This window comes from Strongylocentrotus purpuratus, unplaced genomic scaffold (assembly GCF_000002235.5).
Source record: "Strongylocentrotus purpuratus isolate Spur 01 unplaced genomic scaffold, Spur_5.0 spur5_contig_144, whole genome shotgun sequence".
Lineage (NCBI taxonomy): Eukaryota > Metazoa > Echinodermata > Echinoidea > Camarodonta > Strongylocentrotidae > Strongylocentrotus > Strongylocentrotus purpuratus.
This window is the reverse complement of record NW_022144790.1, coordinates 1597-17754: the sequence shown is the minus strand read 5'-3', so window position 1 is coordinate 17754 and position 16158 is coordinate 1597. Positions and strand designations below refer to the sequence as shown.

The 16158-nt window shown below is 45.5% G+C and overlaps 1 protein-coding gene across 1 annotated transcript; it reads right to left on the bottom strand.

The window, feature by feature from the left end:
• Nucleotides 1-297: 297 nt before the first annotated feature.
• LOC115921201 (neurogenic locus Notch protein-like) lies at nt 298-15205 on the bottom strand (the record flags this gene model as incomplete). The annotated part of the gene is given in 29 exon segments (XM_030978453.1): nt 298-340; nt 342-484; nt 487-531; nt 1104-1233; nt 1235-1244; nt 2034-2211; nt 2503-2563; nt 3148-3306; nt 6252-6319; nt 6322-6363; nt 6366-6451; nt 6793-6932; nt 6934-7022; nt 7600-7650; nt 7653-7754; nt 8372-8938; nt 8941-9009; nt 9371-9604; nt 10096-10258; nt 10260-10324; nt 10812-10835; nt 10838-10996; nt 11647-11802; nt 12188-12421; nt 12871-12993; nt 13458-13607; nt 13995-14228; nt 14679-14799; nt 15128-15205. Coding segments are annotated over 29 exon segments (3724 nt in total), but the record flags the coding sequence as incomplete, so codon positions are not given.
• Between the last annotated feature and the right edge of the window lie 953 nt (nt 15206-16158).

The window sequence follows — 16158 nt, the reverse complement described above, 5'->3', positions numbered from 1 at the left end:
ATACGATGACAGAGGCTTCTATTTGTGTTCACGGCCTGTAACTTTTGAACTCAAGAATGATTGGCTTGTGATTACCCAAACAGTCCTGAATCTTCCAATTTTAATATGATTTTGCACACCCCCCATAGTAGTTAGGGTTGATAAGTAAAGGATCATACAATTGTGTACTAACATAATGTCAGGGAAGTGAAAACCCCAATATTAAATTTTTTCTCTTTTCTTCCCGTCTCGCAATCCCTTCTCAGCCCACATATGAGCAGCCAGCTCACCTCCTGAGAGTAATGCGCCCAGACCTACCTTCGTAGCCCAGATTGCAGACGCACTCAAAGTCGTTGACCTTTCTGGATGCAGCTGGAGGTTCCCGCCGGGTGGCAGGGCATGCTCAGACACTCGTTGATGTCGCCCTCGCAGCGCTGGCCGACGTAGCCTGCCGGGCAGTCGCAGGTGAAGCTGCCGATCAGGTCCCGGCAGGTGCCGTCGTGAAGCACGCCCCCGAGAAGCAGTCGTTGTTGTTGATCTGGCAGTTTATGCCTGTGAAATTGCGAGAGGCCCAAACAGGTTACGTTAATAACCCTAACCTTCCCACATCCTCCAAAAGCCTCTTTGCAAAATGGGAGGATTTTGCAGGATCGAGGCTATAGGGCCAAAACGTGTGGCTGATTTCGGAGGATGGACGGTGTGAAGGTCTTAGACCGAACCTTGCACTATTTATGCTCAGCCATGCATAAATTTAGGCCTACATTATACTTAAAATGCTCCACACTGCTCCAGGATGTTACATGCTCTGACTCAACATATTGACAGTGATTCCTGGAGGAATTTGCAGGATTGAGGTAGTGGTCACCCCTCCAAGTACCTCATTGAGGCTGTATGCAATTTTTACATGGAGGCAGTTGGAGGATTTTGCGGGATTGAGATTGCATCCTAGCGAAAATGCCTAGATAGTTTAGGGTAAAGGTACTCAAGTACAGATGGACATCGTACGTCCAAAATGCAGACAAAGTTAAATATCATTGAAGAGTGTCAAGATGTCAATCCGCGAAAGAAAGAGCAATAAGTTCAGAGATGCTACTAGGTCAAAGGTCAGGGGTCAATGCGCTCACCTTCAGTGCCAGACTTGCAGGAGCAGCTGTAGGAATTGACCAGGTCGTGGCAGACGCCGCCGTGCATGCACGGAGAGCTGGCGCACTCGTCCACGTTGTTCTCGCAGTTCAGTCCCTCAAAGCCCTGCCACACAGGAACAGCTGCAAGACAAAAAGTCAGACATTGTTTCCACATTCCAGTAGCAGATTCGTCAAGTTCCAGCGTCAGATCCAAGATGAAATTCAACTCTGTGTTCTTGTGGATACAGCCTCAGTTTGTTATGAAAAATAATTTTGGTAAAGGCCAAGGTTTGGCCGTTGCAACTTAGAACCCTGTTGTATCTTTATGTTGCAACAATAATTCTACATCCACTACAAGAAGGATGTCTATTCACTGCTCAATGTAGTTCTTACTTTAAATTTAACCAATTTTATAAAATAAATTAGTGGCAAGTAATATTGCATCTAGTGGCTCTTATTTACGTTTTTTTCATGAAAGTCTTACTCACTACTGAAACAAAAACTTCAAAAGAAAAAAAAAACATTTTCATTACCTTAAGGTCACTCGAGGTTTTACCCGAGGTAACCCAAAAAAACCTGTTAAACCTTGTAACTCGAGGTTTTACCCTGAGGTAACCCACAAAACCCAGTTAAACCTCCTAAAACCTCGGGGTAAACCTCCAGTTACCGCTCTTTAATTTTGCATTCTCCTCTAAGTGTTTTAGATAGCTGATGATTGTCAAAAGCACAAATCCACCGTTTGGTAATGCAGCACCTGTTAGAGCCAAAGACCCTCACCATAAATCTCAGCGTTTTTTTTTTTTAAGTGTTTTTTTTTTTAAGTAGCAGCCCAAAACAAACCTCAGTGGACGTCTACAATTTCAGGAAAAAATGCCAAGAATTCAGAAAAAAATAACCACCGACTCTGTTTTAAATTTGAGGCGTGCCTACCTGTACTCATTAACTCCGTCACGGCAGGTCCCCCCATTCTGACAGGGCGCCGACGCACACTCCCGTATGTTGGTCTCGCAGTAGCTTCCCCGGAAACCGGGCAGGCACTGGCATATGTGGCTGTTGCCGTGGGTCTGGCAGGTGCCGCCATTGAGGCACAGGTTCTCTACTGTCACGCCTGCGAGAGGAAACAGAGCACATCAACCACGGAGATCACATGGGATGCCTGAATGGATGGGTTGTAATTACTTTTCCCCCAGAATTACCGTTTTTAAGATATTTTCCAGGTGAAATAAGCCGTCTCTTAGGAATGCACTCTGCTGAAACGCACATTGGAGCGCTGTCGTCCAATGGTTACAGTATTCCACGCGCGTGCCATGGTACGTGAGTTCGAACCCTGGTGCTTGTGTTCTTAGGCAAGGCACTTTACTACAATTGCCTCTCGCCACCCAGGAGTATAAATGGGTACCTGCGAAGGTAGTGACCAGAATGCGCTGATCTCGAGCTGCAGCTAAAAATGCTCTCGTGGCCTGATGAACAGGGGTAATAATTGTGAAGCGTTTTGAGACCTTTGTATAAAAGCGCTATATAAGCACCACATCATTTATTAAAAAATGCCGGTTTGGCTGAGAAACAAAAATTTAAACGAGAAAAATTTAGAGCTGAGAAAGATTATTTCTCTTTGTGAAAATGTTAAGATGTTGGCTGTTGCTTTTAAAAGTTTGTCCCTGTTGCTTGCATATCATTCGACTGATTTGCATTTTTTTCATGAATCATTTTTTACTACTGCACAGTTCCCGATCAGACAAAATCTGCATGCCAATGACCAGCACAACACAATAAACTTGTTACAAATGTAAGGAATGTGGAAATATAACCGATATGAACTGAAAATAACCAAAAATATAGAAACAACTGCAGGCAATCGGTGCATTACACTGTGTGTAACGCAGAAACATCTGTCATCAAACTCAGTCTCCAGGCAAAAAAAAATGTATCGCAAAGTATGTTCCTACTGACTGGTACCCTGCTCAATATCACATGGAGTTCAAGGCAATATTTCCTGCCAAAGGCCTCCCCGGGCAATAGTGGATCCCAGAGGTAAATAGTTTACCTTTTCTGACGCGGCGACGTCGCAGGACACTTGGTGGACGTCGCACAGGGAACCGGCCCAGGCGCCCTCACATGTGCACGTATACCGGTTGTCGGTCTGCGTGCAGGTGGCCCCATTGGAGCAGGGGTTGATTTCACTGCTGCACCAGTCAACCAGATCCTGCGTGGGAAAAAAAAAGCAAAAAGAAACCCACTGACGACTGACTAACAATGAGGCACTGAGAGTAACTGGAGCATGGCCACTATAGAGTAGCGGTTGTATCATCTCTGATGGTGCAGTCAGGCGCGAAGTCATGAATACAGGGGATTTATTTGGGGAAGCCCGCATATTTCTGAGGGCAAGTCCGGGTCGGAAGTAATTGGAGCGACTGCCTGGGAAGTGATCAGCGTCGTGACTACAATGGACAGGTGGCCAGCGAACCACAGGCAAGCAGGCCGTGTGAAACAATGAGCGACAAAGTGACTATGTTTTTTTTTATGTGGCCGCGCTAAAGAAGTTACAAAACAACAATACATTGAAACTTGCCATATTTCTTAAGTATTGGACTCTACTCTACCCATTTTATCAGACTGCAAACATATTTTACAATGAAGCTAAAAAAATATATATTTGGGGAAAATGCCTTTTGTTCAGAGTCCTACATGTACATTGTACATCTTTTCAAAGCATTTTTTGTGCACGAGTTTAGAGGCAGGGGCACAACTTTAGCAATAGCCCGCTAGCCAAATGCTAGTCAAAACAGCGGCAGGCTAGTCAAACTATTCCTTAAGTAGCCCGGCTGGCGAGTCATAAATCATTGGGCTTTGGCAAAGATGAAAGGACGGGGAGAAAAATATATCATGAAATTCAGAAAGCAAACCGGTATCAATTTGTGTCTAATTTTACTGCTAAGGTTAAATTATTACATGTTTTTATTAAAAGCACTGACAAGATTGCCTAAGGAAAACACGTTTTACATGTATGCACACTGTTTGTTTATAAGACACTTTATAAAAGAAAAACATGTGAACTAGTGAAAATGCCTGCAGGCTAGTTAAGAGTCCGTTTTAGCAGCCCAGCTGGCTAGTGGGGAAAAAAAGTAAGGTCGAACCCTGTAAGTGGTCTTTCGAATTTTGTTTACAAAAATTGTTATCACAAGACAAATCAAAGGGACTAATTTCAGAGCACTCTGCAAACACTCTGGCGAAACATAAAACACAACTTTCCATGCAAAAATTAGAAGTAAAACCCATGCTTGACAGTTGTCTTCCAGTAGTATGCACCATATCAGCTAATGCAATGCAATGTTGGTCCATTGTCAAGCCAAGTAAACAGGTCAAAACAGACACTTTGTTTGACAACAATAGCTGAGCTACACATTGGATGCGCAGCTGCCGTGAAAATGCTTCAACCCAAATTAGAACTTCCGTTATTTTAAACTGGGTTTCTAAACTGGGTTTTAAAAGTGCTAGGTGCCAGCAAAAAAACATCTCGGCAAGGCTCGTTTACACAAGAGACAGTCCATTCACAGAAACGAGGTCATTCAAATCCCCGAGCCATCGCTCATGTCTGCTCCAGAAATGACAGTTAATAGATCACCAAGTTCAATTGAACATGCACAACATACTTGTATATTGTACATTGTTTCCTCGACACAAAGTCATTATTATAACCAAATATGGGAAACAGCTAACCCAGAAAATGTAACCCAGTTTTTTATACCCAAGTGATTCTCCATTCTGTTCCCATTATGTCAAAGCCAACTGGCGACAATGTAGCGAAGTCAATAAGTTGCAAAATGGTGAAGCAAGTTTCTTGATCGACCTTGCTCAAGGGTAGTCTGAGTATCACCCGTTATCCACGGAACCAAGTATTGTATAACATCCGATATGTCTAGACATGCAGATATATGCAAGCCACGCACCAGCAACTGGAGTCGACTTTTTACTAAATCGTGACGTCATTTCATTCCCAAATCAGGACTAAATGGTTTGATTGGTCAAATCGAATGTGCATTGTTTTTGTAATACAACAACAGCCGGCGCGATATCGCATAACATGATACAGAGCGCGGGACACATTTTTTTTTATCCATTGTCTATGATGCGCAATGGGTGAATGACCGAAGACCCGGTATGGAAAGCGCCCGCTGATTGGTCAAAATCTAGGATGTCAAGAGGCGGGGTCTTGACTAATTATTCAACGAATCTGTTCACGCATAATAGCCCATGGCTTTCGCCATGGTCTATTACATAGATTAGCTCAAGGTACCGACAAGATAGAAAAAACAAAGGCTCCAATGTGTAACAGATCTTTCATTTCCGCCACTTTGAGTCCAAAATGCAGCGCAGATAATTTCAAAACAGAGCCCACCAATAAACCCATTGACCACAACTGCGTGGTATAACCGAGGTTGGCACCTCAGTCGTACAGATTGACATGCCTTCTTCAAAATTAAGTTACACGTACGCATTCATTTTTGGCAAGGCAAGGCATCACAGAGTTTCACACACAAGACTTGCGTACAGGCAAGGTTCCAACTCAGTCCAAGGCTTTAAATTGTGGTTGCCAGATTAGTCTGTAACTTGATCACATTCAATAAGGGCCCGTGACCATTCAGCCCTGGTATGAAGAGGCCCCCCCCCAGTCCCTCGTCCAGTCCAGAGCCAGTCCGCTTTTCAGCCCAGTCTCATCCAGTTCATGGGCCTGTCTGTCCAGAAGTTTTGAAATCAGTCAGGTGCATCAATTTATTACCCTTAAGAGAACGTCCAGGAAGAACATCAGAAGAGTTATCGGATTAAAGATAAAATCCTTCCAAACGCCTTGTTAATTTACAGTCTCATTGTGCGCGAAACCGCATGGCAGGGGTTTGATCTGTGCCGATGAAAGTGTTCTATTGTTTCGCACTGAGAGATGAAACCACAAGCGGGTTTCTTCTGGGATATATCACATGTGTCAATACTTGCAAACAATTGACCCAGGGATAGAGCAGTTTCTGATCAGCCATCGGACCAGCTCCTAGACCGGTAACTGGGCTGGTACGAAAAGGACATTTTGGGCGGGGACGAGCTTATCGGGGGGCCCTTTTCATACCAGGGCTGAATGGTCACGGGCCCAAAACTTACCTGGCAGTTCTCCCCAAGGTAGCCCAGCACACAGTTGCAGGTGTAGTAGCCTGTATGGTCCACGCAGTGGCCCCGTTCTGGCAGAGGTTGGAGCTGCACTCGTCCACCTGTATTGGCAGTTGGGGCCGACGTGGCCAGGTGTGCAGTGACAGGTGTATTCATTGACTCCATCGATGCATGTACCTCCATACAGACAAGAGCTTGGACAGGAAGAAGACATGTTTTTTTTCAATTAAAAAAAAGTCTCTCACACAAAAACTATTATGGTATACAGGGGAATAAATTCTCAACCTTTCAATTTTTTGCGACAAAGCAAACCAACATTTTAAAAAACACACAAACTTTGCAATGTACGATGTGAACAATTCTCAAGGTTATTATAATAGGTTATAATACAGGTGCTAACAGGTTAAACCACATTTCCTCTTGATTCTTTTCAATTTTTTTTCCAGACTTATGCACTTCACATCTGCAAACATCTTAAACCCCTCCCCCCCCCAAAAAAAACATTTGTGCTATCTAGTCTGGTTCCCCAGTTTACCTCTCAGTGCAGTCCATGTCGTTGGTCTGGCAGTAGACTCCGCTGTAACCCAGCGTGCAGGCGCAGGTGAAGCTGGAGACGTAGTCATGGCAGGTGGCGCCGTTCCGGCACGGGATGGACTCACACTCGTCTGTGTCCCGTCTCGCAGTTCTTGCCCGTAAAGCCCGGCAGGCACGCGCAGGTGTAGTCGTTGGTCTTGTCAAAGCAGGCCGCGCCGTTCTGGCAAGGGTCTGGGAGAAAGAAAAATTGAATGCATAAATTGACTCGTACAAAACTAAGGAAGTTTAAATGACAAAATCTGACTAACTAAGTGCTCCAAAGTAGGCACTGGCTTTCTGGAGAAATTGAGGGCACTATTTTGAGCTGGTAAACTCTTTTATTTACCCAAATTTACCCATTCCAAGTAACGCCTGCTTATTGTGTCTGCCGTATCTCAAAAAAGTTGACTTGACTGCTGAGTATATTGCGCTATTGCACTGGGAAAATTAATGCACATTGATGACTTTGCTAAACATTTAAAATTCCGAGTTACTTTAATATTTCACCTTTTGGAAAAGTTGTTGGGGTTCACACCTGTTTCAACTCCTAGCCTGCCTCTTTTTTTTTGTAAGGGAAGTGGAATATGAGGTAATGATCAATCTGTTCCGAATCTCTCCTATAGAAAGCTGCATGCCATGAAGGCAAGCTGCTTTTCCGTTCTCCATTCTTGCAATACAAACACACAACTTCACCAAAATGGTTCCATAACGCAGTGCATCAATCTGTAGGTTGCAAATTGTTTTTTTTGTTTTTTTGCATTAAACTCACCAGACTCGCATTCATCGATGTTGGTTATGCAGTCCTGACCGCCGAATCTGGGGGACAGATGCACTCATAGGAACCAAAGGTGTTGTTGCAGATTGCACCGTTGTGGCAGGGCGGGTACTCACCGCACTCGTCAATATCTCGGTTGCAGAATTCACCTGTATGTATGGGATAATTGATTTTGAAATTTGACATCTAGAAAACAGGGTGCAATATGAAAAAAGGTTAATACAGCGTTTTAATTTTTTTTACCCTAATTGAGGAAAGAATGTTGGATCCTGACGCCACTTTTTTTTCATCATATATTATCTCGGTGAAGGTCAGTCATTGCAAACAAAGTTTGAAAGACATGAATTTAGGACTGAGGAACATTTCCAATTTCGAAAATACTTTGCAAATGCACTTGACTCTTCGTCGACTTTGTATACAACCAAAGAAGTGGCATCTGAATATTATATTCTTTCCCTGTTTGAAACCATATCAACATCAAAACACACTCCTTTTAGGTTGCACTTTAATTGTAGGCATATCCAGACCCCAGAAAAACAGAAATGTTTTTTTTGCACCAACTAGTCCAAATTTGAAGTGCTGTAGAAAGGTGAGGTTGTACAGTGCTGATGGCACAATGTTGTAGTTTCAACACAACAAGTTACCACAGCTGTTGCGTGCTCAGGTGCCATAGGGTACAGTAGTGAGTACCCTGGCTAGAGTAACGGTTCTGTTTACCTGTGTAGCCATTTGGACAGCTGCAGAAGTATCCATTTAACTGGGGAACGGTTCGCATGTAGCCCGTTCTCACATTGGTGGTTCTCGCAAGGTTGCAGCAGGTCCTCGCAAACCTCCCCGGTATACGGCGGGATGCAGACGCACTCAAACGAGTTGACCGCGTCGATGCAGGTCCCGTTGTTGCGGCAAGGGTACCCCACGCAGTCGTCGACGTTGCTCTCGCAGTTGGTGCCCGCGTAGCCCTCGGGACACTCGCAGACGTAGTAGTCCAGGCCGCTGGCGCAGCGGCCGCCGTGCTGACAGGGGTTGGAGGCGCACTCGTCGATGTCGGCATTGCAGCGGGGCCCGCCGTAGCCCCGCACGCACTCGCAGGCGTACTCATTGACGCCGTCCTGGCAGGTGCCGCCGTTTGAGCAGGGCGAGCTCTCACACTCGTTAATGCTTGAAAAGCAGAGGGCGTCGTGGTAGCCCGAGGGGCAGGTGCAGATGAACTTGTTGATGTCGTCGTGGCAGGTGCCCCCGTTGGCGCAAGGGTTGGAGGCACACTCGTCTATGTTGACCTCACAGAGTAGTCCCTCATAACCTGCCAGACACTCGCATTCATATCCGTTGATTAATCGTTACACAATCCACCATTCTGACATGGGTTGGACGAGCACTCGTAAGTGTTTATGGAACAAGTGGCACCTGTAACAAAACGTTAGTGATTAGTTTTGTGAGAAATCAAATTTGCAAGCAAGAAAATTATTCACAACATTTGTTGTACTCCTCCTCACATTACTTTGGCCTTCCAGAATCCAAACACTTCCAAACTGCTAATTCATGAATAGGGGAAGATTTCGCTTTATTGTTTTTCAAAGCGTCTGGCATTTCAAGCCTTCCCCAAAATATATATGGAGCACGCTACAACTGCTTCCATGAAAGTCTTTTGCTGACAGGCTTTGTGCAGGGGAAGGTGTGTCACAAAACAACCACTAGATGACCTACGCTCCTCAATGGAACTTGCTTCATATTACACCAAGGTTTGGTATTTTTTCAGTGATCTTACCAGTGGTCCCTGGGGCACAGACGCACTGGTAGGCCCCAACCAGGCCGATGCAGGTCCCGCCGTTCTGGCAGGGCTCGTCCAGGCACTCGTCAATCTGGTTCTCGCACAGCCGGCCCTCGTAGCCCAAGTTGCAGATGCAGGTGAAGCCGTTGAGGGCATCCTGGCAGCGGCCGTTGAAGCAGGAGTCTTGCTGGCAATCGTCGTAGTCAGTCTCGCAGTCCACGCCAGTGTAGCCTGCAGGACAGGGGAGAAAAAAAACCGACGCATACATAACCTTGGCTGGGACTTCTCAAGGGTAGCAGTTGCATCCCTAGCAGTGCATTTTTGTTTCATCGGGGATGGATAATGAGTTATTGCCAAAAAAACTGTCTACGCCAGATACGTAAATGACATTCTTACAGAATGCCTCTTAGGAGACCCACTAACCGGGTTCCCGAGTAAAAAAAAAACCATCAAGCTGGCAAGTATTCGTCCCTTAGTATTAGTCAGCTAAGGAGGCTGGCCTAACAAATCATACTTGACGATTCTGATGCCAAATCAACCTCTGCCTGATTTTCTTAGGAAGTAAGCTAAAATTGCCATTCGCAAAATTACTGTGCTAAACAAAAACAAAATCAGCTGAGAAGCAGTCACAATCAATACACGTCTGATGGATTCTGTAGCTGGTAACATGCAAATAAGCAGATATTTTTTTTTTTCTGTGCTAAGCTGATGTCTATGCTTACCTGGTAGACAACTGCATGTGTACTGATTGGCACCGTCTAGGCACGTTCCCCCGTTCTGGCAGGGGTCCGAGACGCACTCATTGATGTTCGCCTCGCAGCGGGCCCCGGTGTAACCTTCCAGACAGTTGCACTGATACCGGCCCACCTTGTTCAGGCAGAAAACCGTCGTTTAGGCAAGGGTTACTCGCGCACTCATCGATGTCGGTTTCGCAGTAGACACCTGTGTAGCCTGCAAGGTCAAGATCAGAAAGGGAAAAAATCAGATATTTGGAAGAAGTAAAAAAAAAAAAAAGAGTATCTGCTGAAGTCAATGCAAGACGTATCACACTAATTTCAACTTGCGAGGTGCAACGTTCTATGTGGTCTTGGTCCTGAAATTCAAAGAGGAAAAAAAACAGTTTTCTTCAGACTAAGGCTTAAAAGTGTGGTATAGGATTTAGTCTTCAAAGCAGCATGTCAAAAGTCAGAATATTCTGGCTCGTTTTTGAACACTCATTTTGAGTAAGTCAGTACATTCCCAACGGAAGAAAGCCGATGGTTGTGGAAGAATGTTTCACCCCCCCTTCCGTTGCTTATAAGGAAAGCAGCATTCCTATTATGTTTCCATCTGGGCCAAACTAAGTTTGCTTATGTACTCATACAATGAAAAAGATGAGGTCAGCTATCCAGAACATTTGCCACAGTTTGCTTCGCTCGTCTCTGCCTCAGTTTCTCACCTCTGACACAGACGCAATTGAACATCCGGCCAGGTTGAGGCAGGTGCCCCCATTGACGCAAGGAGTGGATGCACACTCGTCGATGTCCACCTCACAGCGCAACCCGCTGTAACCGGGTGCGCAGTTGCAGTAAAAAGCTCCCACGGTATTGACGCACTCACTGCCATGTCCACTTTCGCAGGGATCTGTGGAGAAAACAAAAAAAATTCCTTAGTTTAAAACCCTCAGTACATACTTTTTTTTAGGGAGGAAGCGCATTCAAACCGCTCCTCTGGAGAGACGGCTTTTGCTGTGGTGATTTTGAAATATGTTAAGTACTTTAGTCAAAGGTATGTGATTTTGAGGTTTAGGCGAGGTTACTTTTAGGCTCACAAAATGGTCACTGTGAGGTTCAAAATGGTCACTGTGGGGTACCAAAATGGTCACTGTTGGGTTTCCAAATAGTCACTGCGAGGTTACCAAATGGTCACTGTTAGTGGACCATGGTCACTGTGAGGTTCCCAAATGGTTACTGTGAGGTTCCTTAATGGTCAACGTGGTTCCTAAATGGTCACCCTGAGGTTCCTAAATGTTCACTGTGTGTGGTTCCCAAATGTTCACTTCAAGATTCCAATGTGGTCAGATGTGAGCTCGGGTTACCGTTATATAAATGTCATCTGTGAGGTTCCTCAATGAGATAACGGTGATGATTCCAAATAGTCACTATGAAGCTTAGTTCAGTGCGAGGTTTCCATGTAATCGCTGTGAGGTTCTACTTTGGAAAGCCAATGTGAGGTTTCACCTAGTTCCAATAGGCCACCTGAGAAGTGTTACAAACACAACTATGTTGACTCACCATACTCGCACTCGTCGATATCAATTGAGCAGTCGCTCCCTGTAAGACCGCCAGGACAGTGACAGACAGCGTCACCGGTGCCAGGGTTGGTGTCACAGGTGGATGAGGCAGCACAGGGGCTGCTGATGCAGGCATCCTCAAGATGACAATACAATCCTGAAGGTACAATCAGAACTTCTTTAACCCTAATGACCAATGCACTTTTACCAGAAACCTTTCTTAGTTCTATAAAAAAGATGTTAAGCCACATTTTTGGAGGCATGCTGTCTAAGGTTTCAAATGACTAGGTTTAGATAGCAATATGAACCTCATTAAAACTCTTTCACCAAAGCTTTTAAAACTTCATCAACAAAGTCTTACGTAAGTTGTAAACCGGTATACATTGAAAATAACTTTTATAACCACATTTTGCTGATCGCTTCTTAAAGGAGAAGAAGCTCATGCTCCCCTCCCACTTCTCTTTACAATGCTGCTAAAATGACAGAATGTTTTCCTGATCTGTTTTTTTTTTTGACGAAGAGAGAAACTCCAGTGGTCTTACCAGTGTAGCCAGCAGCACAGATGCACCTGAAGCTGGCCACGGCATCTTCACATGTGGCGCCATTTTCGCAAGGAGTCGTTTCACAGGCGTCCACATCGTGCTCGCAGTGATCCCCCTCAAAGCCGTAGACGCACATGCACTGGTAGCCTGGGGCGTTGTTGCGGCAGGTGGCGCCATTCCTGCACAGGTTTGGCTGCAGCGTGCACTCGTCCACGTCGTCTGTGCAAAGCTCGCCTGTGTGGAGAGAAGAAACAACCAAATCGGACCAGGTGGGGTCAATCTAGACTGAGTAGACGTACGGTACATGTAAACAGGGCGGGATTACTTTTGGCCAAAAAACACCATTTTTCAAACTATGTCGGGCCAAGTTTAAAATGAAGCCAAACACCACAGATACTGACTCTGGAGAGTCATTTGTTCAATATTTGTACCATACTTCTCACCCAAACATTCCAAGGCCCTGCACGGAGCGATATTTGTAACCACGACAGGCCGTGTAAAGCAGCCGAGATCAAGTTCAACACATGGTGTGTACAAGGTGTCAACAGGTTAACTAAAACTTTTGAGAGGAAGCTCAAGTTATAACCAGAGGCTCAAGTTATTGTTGTCTTCTCACTGATCGTGTTCTTCAGCGATTTAAAACCTTGTAGATCAGGGGTTGGTTGGTGGGGGGCAGGGCTTACCTGTGTATTCCGGGGCGCAACTGCAGGTGTAGGAGTCAATACCATCGATGCATAATCCTCCATTCGTGCACTGATGCATGATGCAATCGTCGATGTTGGTTTCGCACTGAGTCCCAGTGTAACCTTCCAAAAGCAAAGCACAACCAATCAGGATTTATCAAAAAATGTGAAGACGGTCTGACTAACCAAAATGATCCCAACTCAAATCATCTTATAAGTGTTAGTGGACCATGGTCACTGTGAGGTTCCCAAATGGTTACTGTGAGGTTCCTTAATGGTCAACGTGGTTTCCTAAATGGTCACCCTGAGGTTCCTAATGTTCACTGTGTGTGGTTCCAAATGTTCACTTCAAGATTCCAATGTGGTCAGATGTGAGCTCGGGTTACCGTTATATAAATGTCATCTGTGAGGTTCCTCAATGAGATAACGGTGATGATTCCAAATAGTCACTATGAAGCTTAGTTCAGTGCGAGGTTTCCATGTAATCGCTGTGAGGTTCTACTTTGGAAAGCCAATGTGAGGTTTCACCTAGTTCCAATAGGCCACCTGAGAAGTGTTACAAACACAACTATGTTGACTCACCATACTCGCACTCGTCGATATCAATTGAGCAGTCGCTCCCTGTAAGACCGCCGGGACAGTGACAGACAGCGTCACCGGTGCCAGGTTGGTGTCACAGGTGGATGAGGCAGCACAGGGGCTGCTGATGCAGGCATCCTCAAGATGACAATACAATCCTGAAGGGTTACAATCAGAAACTTCTTTAACCCTAATGACCAATGCACTTTTACCAGAAACCTTTCTTAGTTCTATAAAAAAAGATGTTAAGCCACATTTTTGGAGGCATGCTGTCTAAGGTTTCAAATGACTAGGTTTAGATAGCAATATGAACCTCATTAAACTCTTTCACCAAAGCTTTTAAAACTTCATCAACAAAGTCTTACGTAAGTTGTAAACCGGTATACATTGAAAATAACTTTTATAACCACATTTTGCTGATCGCTTCTTAAAGGAGAAGAAGCTCATGCTCCCCTCCCACTTCTCTTTACAATGCTGCTAAAATGACAGAATGTTTTCCTGATCTGTTTTTTTTTTTGACGAAGAGAGAACTCCAGTGGTCTTACCAGTGTAGCCAGCAGCACAGATGCACCTGAAGCTGGCCACGGCATCTTCACATGTGGCGCCATTTTCGCAAGGAGTCGTTTCACAGGCGTCCACATCGTGCTCGCAGTGATCCCCCTCAAGAGCCGTAGACGCACATGCACTGGTAGCCTGGGCGTTGTTGCGGCAGGTGGCGCCATTCCTGCACAGGTTTGGCTGCAGCGTGCACTCGTCCACGTCGTCTGTGCAAAGCTCGCCTGTGTGGGAGAAGAAAAACAACCAAATCGGACCAGGTGGGGTCAATCTAGACTGAGTAGACGTACGGTACATGTAAACAGGGCGGGATTACTTTTGGCCAAAAAACACCATTTTTCAAACTATGTCGGGCCAAGTTTAAAATGAAGCCAAACACCACAGATACTGACTCTGGAGAGTCATTTGTTCAATATTTGTACCATACTTCTCACCAAAACATTCCAAGGCCCTGCCACGGAGCGATATTGTAACCACGACAGGCCGTGTAAAGCAGCCGAGATCAAGTTCAACACATGGTGTGTACAAGGTGTCAACAGGTTACTAAAACTTTTGAGAGGAAGCTCAAGTTATAACCAGAGGCTCAAGTTATTGTTGTCTTCTCACTGATCGTGTTCTTCAGCGATTTAAAACCTTGTAGATCAGGGGTTGGTTGGGTGGGGGGCAGGGCTTACCTGTGTATTCCGGGGCGCAACTGCAGGTGTAGGAGTCAATACCATCGATGCATAATCTCCATTCGTGCACTGATGCATGATGCAATCGTCGATGTTGGTTTCGCACTGGTCCCAGTGTAACCTTCCAAAAGCAAAGCACAACCAAATCAGGATTTATCAAAAAATGTGAAGACGGTCTGACTAACCAAAATGATCCCAACTCAAATCATCTTATACCTGTTCAAAATTTATACCAAAAATAAATAAACAACTAAAATATACACAACGGTATTACATCTCTTTTTTTCACGCAATGTCGTGTTTCTGTCGTTTCAAGTATTGTTAAGGGTGTTCTGCATACAGCGGCAATGGAATTCAAGCAGCACTCGTCTCCATTTTACATGTACTTTCACTACACACATGCACAGCATAGAAGATTATAAAAAATGGAAATCGTTCACTAAACTTACCTGCAGGACAGATGCACTCATGGGAGTACATGCCAATGGGTTGCACTCGCCCCCGTTCCGGCAGGGATTGGGCCGCATGGGGTATAGATGGACTCGCAGCGCCGACCCGTGTAGCCCTGCGAGCAGGTACAGATGAAAGAGCCAACCAGATTCCCGCAGGTGCCGCGTTGTGGCAGGCCGTCACCTCGCCGTGCACTCGTTGATGTCGATGTCGCAGTGCGTGCCCCGGTAGTAGATGGTGCAGCTGCAGTTGTAGCCTGTGGCGTGTGAGTTGCAGGTGGCCCCGTTCTTGCAAGGGTTCCCCACGCAGTGGTCAGTCATGGTACAGTTTCTTCCTACAAGCGGGAAGAAACGTTGAAAACAGTGTTTCATTTCGCCTTAACACCATCAAAAGATTTTAACAGTGTTAATCACAGGGGAGGACTTGATTTCACCTACGCCACAAAGGCAGGCTGGGGAGTGGCATTGAATTTGTACTGTACATGTGAAAATATAACACTGAATTCAGTTGATAGCAGATCAAAGGTCAAAGGGATAATAACGTGCTGGCTGTTCACTGACTCTGTATCTGAGTGAGGCTGTGGCTTAAGTGGGAATTGTTTTCAATGGCTACAGCCATTCAACCGTAGTGCACAAATGGCATAAACGTAGCCATATCTAGGCACAGCCTGAGATGTCTGGGCAGTGTGGGGCTGCTAAAGAACCCTCCTGTAAAGCCCTCACTACAGGCACATGGTTATAGTTACGGTCACGGCTATGAAAACCATGGCCAGAGCCACAAAATACCGTTTGCGAACACAGCCTGAGATATTTAGGCATTGCAGGGAGAACTAAAAACACACACCTGTAAAGCCCTCACTGCATGCACAGGTGTAGTCGTCCACCGAGCCCCGCAGGTTGCAGCGGGCCGCCGTTCTGGCAGGGCTGCTCGTCCCTGCAGACGTTGGCCAACTCCAGCTCACACAGGGAGTTGGTCCAGCCCACGTCGCACAGGCAGGAGAAAGTGGGCTGGGAATCGCCATCTGTAGGCT